Source organism: Octopus bimaculoides, chromosome 29, assembly GCF_046866305.1.
Source record: "Octopus bimaculoides isolate indiv1 chromosome 29, ASM4686630v1, whole genome shotgun sequence".
NCBI classification, from domain to species: Eukaryota; Metazoa; Mollusca; class Cephalopoda; order Octopoda; family Octopodidae; genus Octopus; species Octopus bimaculoides.
The window spans coordinates 18,663,090-18,670,589 of record NC_142956.1 but is presented as its reverse complement, the minus strand read 5'-3'; the positions used below and the strand labels follow the sequence as shown (position 1 = coordinate 18,670,589).

At 42.9% G+C, this 7,500-nt stretch overlaps 1 protein-coding gene across 1 annotated transcript in view; it reads left to right on the top strand.

Annotated features, from left to right (window-relative positions):
* LOC106875475 (sphingosine kinase 2) overlaps positions 1–7,500 on the top strand; it is a 53,656-nt gene that overhangs the window by 39,452 nt on the left and 6,704 nt on the right. Inside the window, exons 3-5 of the mRNA XM_089344984.1 lie at positions 2,797–2,891; positions 6,369–6,484; positions 6,848–7,071. Of these exons, the coding sequence (XP_089201110.1) occupies positions 2,797–2,891; positions 6,369–6,484; positions 6,848–7,071 (435 nt within the window). The remainder of the gene's footprint in view (positions 1–2,796; positions 2,892–6,368; positions 6,485–6,847; positions 7,072–7,500) is intronic.

The window sequence follows — 7,500 nt, the reverse complement described above, 5'->3', positions numbered from 1 at the left end:
GGGGAAGACAAAAGGCAAAAGAAAGACTAAGGGTTGTGTGAAATGAGAGAGAGGGAGGGGGAGGGGAGGGAGAAAGGCAGAGAGTGAGAGAGTGTGTGTGTGTGAGAGAAAGACTGAGAGGGAAGGAGGGGAGAGGGGAAGTGACAGAGAGGGAGAGAGAGAGAGAGAAAGAGCGAATTCCTTGTCTTAAAGCAGAAGGCAGTAATAGGAAGGGAGGGAGGGAGGGGAGAGGAAAAAGAGGAAGGGTTGTCTTGATGGTTCAACAATAGAGACTATAGTGGCTTCTTTATAAACAGAAGGAAACAAGCACGACTCAAATGCATGCGTGTGTGGTGCATATATACATAAACACACACATATATATGTATATATACACACATATATATATATGAATGAATATGTACATATATATCTGAATATATACAGATATATATATATATATCATCATCATCATCATCATCATCATCATCATTGCTTAATGTCAGCTCTCCAAGCAGGCATGGGTTGAACACGGTTTGACCGAGAGCTGGTAAGCCTGGAGGGCTGCATCAGGCCCCAGTCTCTGATTTGGCAAGGCTTCTGAAAGGCTGGATGCCCTTCCTAATACCAATCACTCCGAGAAGCAACACTGGTATCGGCCACACTTGAATGGTGCATATATACATACATATATATACATATATATATATATATATATATATATATATCGTTGCCAGTACCGCCTGACTGGCCTTCGTGCGGGTGGCACGTAAAAGGCACCCACTACACTCTCTGAGTGGTTGGCGTTAAGAAGGGCATCCAGCTGTAGAAACTCTGCCAGATCAGATTGGAGTCTGGCGTAGCCACCTGGTTCACCAGTCCCCAGACAAATCGTCCAACCCATGCTAGCATGGAAAGCGGACGTTAAACGACGATGATGATTATGATGACGTGCCAATATTTGAAACCATTATTATTATTATTATTATTATTATTGTTGTTAAGGCGGTGAGCTGGCAGAATCCTTAGCATGTCAGGCAGAATGTTTTATTTGAGATTTCTGAGCCACTTCTTGATACCTGATCCAAATAAATATTCACAAAAACGTCGATAAACCATGATTGTATCAGATCATGTTGGTCTTTTGGACAGGTCATATATTTCAACCCTTACTTGCGTGTCTATTTGTTTGTCTTCCTCTGTCTGTTTGCTTTAGATGGCTATCTCTGTCTGTATCTGTCTGACTGTCTATGTATGTATGCACATATATGTATGTATGTAGCTCGAAACGTTAAAGACTTTCTCTATTCCCGAGCGTTAAACTAATACATCCTTTTGTTGTTTACACCACCTGTCCTCATCTGTTGTTTTTTTTTTCATAAATTCTCCCATATATTAGTATATATATATATATATATTTATATATACATATATATATATATATATATATATATATCTTTGTGCTTGCGTGTATATATACATATGAGATTAATGAGCATGTAGATATATTTTGTGTGTCTGTGTATATATTTATAAGTGTGTGTATATATATATATATATATATATATATATATATATATATATATATATATACATGTATGTCAATAGCCAGCTGGAGGAGGTGTCCTCCTGGGGCTACAAGCTACAGTAGCATCCACCCTTAGTGTTTAGCCGTATTTAAGTGGCAAATATACTTCACGTTGTCGTGTATCTACTGTTTATACCTCGTTCAGAGATTTATCATTGCTTGTTTATGCATTTTCGAGATCAGTGACTTTTCATCACTGGAAAAAAGATATATGTATTTGCATTGGGACCCCTTTGCATCGGTGACCAGTGATTGTCGTGCACTGATGACGGGTAATTACCTAGAAACCCGGGTCCGTGCGTATTATGTCAGGTCAAAGATGGGAAGGATGGCTGGCTTCCTGGGGTTGATTTGCTCAACTAAAGGCGGTGCTCCAGCATGGCCACAGTCAAATGACTGAAACAAGTAAAAGAGTCATGTTTGTTTATCCATGGATAAGATATCTCAAGAACGGTCAGGTTCATTTTTAGTATTGTCGTTTGTGAGAACAGTTGAGTTTATTTCAGATATTCTCATTTTAAAAATCATCTCTGGCTAATCGTTGAGAGGATGTTGGTGTTGCTTTGGCGGAGATTTACACTCTGAGTGCTCTTATTATTATTATTATTATTCCTTCCGCCTTAGCGAAGTGGAGGTGTTTTTTTTAGTCGTGTTTGTTTGTTTGTTTGTCCATGGACAAGATATCTCAAGAACCGCGGGATGGATTTGGATGAAACTTTCAGGGATGTTTGGCCTTGTGAGTGGCACCAACTGATTAAATTTTGGGATCAATCCGGTGCCGGACAAGGATTCTGGATTATTTTTCCTGTTTCTTTTTTTTTTACTTAATTTTTAGTATTCTAGTTTGTGAGAGAAGTCAAATTTATTTCAGATATTCTCATTTTAAAAATCATCTCTGGCTAATTATTGAGAGGATGTTGGTGTTGCCTTGGTGGAGATTTGCGCTCCCTGGGTGATCTTGTTAGTGTTGTTTCCAAGGTGATCTGGCAGAATCGTTAGCATGCCACGTGAAATGCTTAGCAGTATTTTATCTGCCTTGACATTCTGAGTTCAAACCCCACTAAATTCCACTTTGCCTTTCATCCTTTTCAGGGTCGATAAATTAAGTACCAGTGAAACACTGGGGTTCGATGTAATTGACTATCCCCGTCCCCAAATTTCAGGCCTTGTGCCTATGGTAGAAAGGATCATTAATGTTTCCCTTTTTTTTTTGTTTTTTTGCTTTGCAGACCATGCAGGCCATGCTCAGAAGATAGTACAAACCCTTGACATTTCTCGATGGTATGGCATCGTGATAGTTGCAGGAGATGGGCTGATATTTGAGGTAAGCTACATTTTATTCATTAACTTTGGTAGATCTGCATCTCGTTAAATGATAGTCAAATTGTTTAAAGCTCAGGTCAGTCTTAATTGAGCACACCTGTGATCAAGAATGTTCTACCTGTGTCCATCAGCCCACTTATGCGTACCTTTCTTTCGTTGGACACTAAATTGAAATCGAACAAAATTCGACGACTGGCCCCCATGCCAACGTCTCCTCCATTGGACACTAAACTTTGCTTGCGAAGACCTGTTGGGGCAAATGAAAGTGAAATCGTGATGGCACCACCGTTCGAGCGTGATCGTTACCAGCGTCGCCTCCCTGGCACTTGTGCCGCAGCGTCGCCTTCCTGGTACTTGTGCCGGTGGCACATGAAAAGTCATTCGAGCAAGATCGTTGCCAGTCCCGCCGAACTGGCTCCTGTGTAGGTGGCACGTAAAATACACCAATTCGAGCGTGGCCGTTGCCAGTACCGCCTGACTGGCCCTTGTGCTGTGGCACGTAAAAGCACCCACTACACTCTCGGAGTGGTTGGCGTTAGGAAGGGCATCCAGCTGTAGAAACTCTGCCAAATCAGATTGGAGCCTGGTGTCGCCTCCTGGTCCACCAGTCCTCAGTCAAATCGTCCAACCCATGCTAGCATGGAAAGCGGACGTTAAACGACGACGATGATGATGATGATGATGAATTATTATTATTATTATTAATTTTTTCAAATATTATGGCTTGAAGTAGCAGCTGTAGTAACACTCGTAACAATAATAGTATTGGTGACGGTGGTGGCGGTGGTGGTAGTAGCAGTGGTGCTAGTGGTGGTGATGGTAGTAGTAGTAGTAGTAGTAGTAGTGGTGGTTGTGGTAGTGGTGGTGGTGGTGGTGGTGGTAGTAGTGTTGGTGGTGGTGGTGGTAGTAGTAGTGGTGGTAGTAGTAGTAGTAGTAGTAGTGATAGTGGTGGTGGTAGTGGTGGTAATAACCTTGATAATTCCCATTGTTCTCTCTGCTTGGTGAGTCATGGGTGGAATCACAAGGTATATATATATATGCTTCAAGTTTGTGAAGAACTGTGTTTGTTTACCAGATTTTGTGGTTGTTTGCTGGCAAAGTGACAAACACGCTTCCATCCCAAGATACACTTTGCCCATTAGCTTTAGTGCTCTTGAACCAGTGTGTGTGTGTGTGTGTGTGTGTGTGTGTGTGCACATGCATGTGTGTGTGTGTGTTACATAATATATATATACATACATATATACATATATATATGTGCCACACCCTAACAGTTGAGGGAACCCGTGGAAGAGGTAGGCCCAGGAAGACCTGGGCTGAGGTGGTGAGGCAAGACCTTCGTACATTGGGCCTCACCGAGGCGATGACTACGGACCGAGACCTTTGGAAATGGGCTGTGCGTGAGAAGACCCGGCAAGCCAAGTAAGATCGTTGCCAGTGCCCCTGGACTGGTTCTTGTGCGGGTGGCACATGAGATGCACCATTTTGAGCGTGGCCGTTGCCAGTACCGCCTGACTGGCTCCTGTAGGATTTTCGAGCGAGATCGTTGCCAGTGCCCCTGGACTGGCTTGTGCGGGTGGCACATAAAAGACACCATTTCGAGCGTGGCCGTTTTCGTGCGGGTGACACGTAAAAGCACCCACTACACTCTCTGAGTGGTTGGCGTTAGGAAGGGCATCCAGCTGTAGAAACTCTGCCAAATCAGACTGGAGCCTGGTGTTGCCATCCGGTTTCACCAGTCCTCAGTCAAATCGTCCAACCCATGCTAGCATGGAAAGCGGACGTTAAACGATGATGATGATATATATATATATATATATATATATATATATATATACACACACACACGTATATATATTGATTTGTGTGTATTTATTTCTCTCTCTCACTCACTCTCTCTCTCTCTCTCTCTCTCTCTCTCTCTCTCTCTCTCTGTAGCACCATCCGAGTGGGATCACTGCCAGAGCAGCGTTCTCGCTTCTGTGCTGGTGGCACATAAAAAACACCATTTGAGCGCGATCATTTCCAGCTTCGCCTTACTGGCACGTGAACAAAATAGGGACTGGCTCTTGTGCAGGTGGCACGTAAAAAAACCCCCAAAAAACACTGTTTGAGCGTGGCCGTTGCCAGTACCGCTGGATTGGCCCTCATGCTGGTGGCACGTAAAAAGCACCCACTACACTCTCAGAGTAGTTGGCGTTTGGAAGGGCATCCAGCTGTAGAAACTCTGCCAGATCAGATTGGAGCCTGGTGCAGCCACCTGGTTTCACCAGTCCTCAGTCAAATCGTCCAACCCATGCTAGCATGGAAAGCGGACGTTAAACGATGATGATGATGATATATATATATATATAGTAGCTGCTTTTTCGTATACGTGCAAAGCCATCACTAGAAAGATTCACTGAAATTAACCATTGACTATGCAGTACGAGGCTTTTGTATGGGGCCTATTGGGCCTATCAAAAGATTTGCACACTCTATTGCATCATGCATGGCTGTACTGGCTGACAAATGGAGCATGTCCTACAGTATGAACTCTTTTGACCTAACTTTTAATCCACCAACTGAAAGACACACCTTTCCACAGGCTGCATGTGTTCTGAACAATAGCCATATCATAATAGTTGAGTCCTGTGAGTTCTCTGATGGCTGACTAGGCTTACATAACTCAAACATTTCCTCCCACACTGATTATGTATGTGTATGTGTGTATGTATATATATATATATATGTGTGTATGTGGAGGTGCAATGGCCCAGTGGTTAGGGCAGCGGACTCGCGGTCATAGGATAGCGGTTTCGATTCCCAGACCGGGCGTTGTGAGTGTTTATTGAGCGAAAACACCTAAAAGCTCCACGAAGCTCCGGCAGGGGATGGTGGCGAACCCTGCTGTACTCTTTCACCACAACTTTCTCTCACTCTTTCTTCCTGTTTCTGTTGTGCCTGTAATTCAAGGGTCAGCCTTGTCACACTCTGTGTCACGCTGAATCTTCCCGAGAACTACGTTAAGGGTACACGTGTCTGTGGAGTGCTCAGCCACTTGCACGTTAATTTCACAAGCAGGCTGTTCCGTTGATCGGATCAACCGGAACCCTCGACGTTGTAAGCGATGGAGTGTCAACAACATATATATACACACACACACACACACACACACACACACACACACACACACACACACACACATATATAAGGGCAGTGAGCTGGCAGAACCGTTAGCACGCCAGGTGAAATGCTAAGCAGTACTTCGTCTGCTGTTACATTCTGAGTTCAAATTCCACCGAGGTCAACTTTATTTTTCATCCTTTCGGGGTTGATTAAATAAGCACCAGTTGCATACTGGGGTCGATGTAATCGACTTAATCCCTTTGTCTGTCCTTGTTTGTCCCCTATATGTTTAGCCCCTTGTGGGCAATAAAGAAATATATATTTATATGTATGGCTCAATTGAATAAAAGTTGTTTTTGCTTTATTCCAGGTCATCAATGGACTGATGTCTCGCCCTGACTGGGATCAAGCCCTCAAGATCCCAATTGGTTGTATCCCTGGGGGTTCGGGGAATGCCTTGTGTTGTTCCATCAATTACTCAGCAGGGTAATGTATTCACATTTGTTACTTCATTCTGCTAACCTTAGCTATAACACCAAACACTTCTAATACTACCATCAATTTAGGATATTTTAACCTTTTTGTTACGACATCTCTCTTGAAATCCACCGCCTTTGTTTCAATTAACTTCGAGGAATTTAATGAACTAACTTAGTTGTTATTAAGCTTGTGCTGGGAACATAAACTGATATGAAATTTTGATCACTTTAACCCTTTTGTTACCATATTTCTACCATTGCCAATTCTCTGTCCCCCACCCCGCCAGCTCAGTTAACCCTCCTTTTCCTCCTCCCCCAACACAACCCTTAATTTATCTCAACTCTTGTCTTTTTTTCTCTTTCCCAACAGTGAACCTATTCTAGAGAACATGGTTCTTCACTCAACGTTCATCCTGATCAAACACCAAGTACTCCCTCTCGATCTGGTGGCCATCCAGACTGTAAACCAATCCATGTACTCCTTCTTATCGGTTACCTGGGGTTTCATTGCAGACATTGACTATGAGAGTGAAAAATACAGGAAAAGCCTTGGTTCAAAGAGATTTCTCTTTCTCCTAGCACAACGGCTTATTGGTAGGTACAATGTTATTATTATTATTACTATTATTATTATTATTATTATTATCATTGCCTTTGTACAGCTTCTAATGCTGGAGATGTACTACAGTGTCAGCTGTTCACTACCAGTGAACTAAAGTAACACCTCTTATTTTTCTGGAGTATTCGGGTGGTTCCAAGCAATGCTGTTTTCTGCAAGTGCTCCACCCTTATTGCAGCCCCTATTGGTTCCACGTACTTCTCAAGATTTTTACTCACTGTTCCCAGGGCTCCGACAATTAGAAGCCCAGTCATATGCATACATGTGTGTGTGTGTGTGTGTGTGTAGTGTGTGTCTGTGTGTGTGTTTGCCCCCTGCTACCCGCTTTACAACCAGTGTTGGTTTGTTTACGTCCCTGCAACTTAGCAATTTTGGCAAAAAAAGAACTGATATAGTGAGTACCA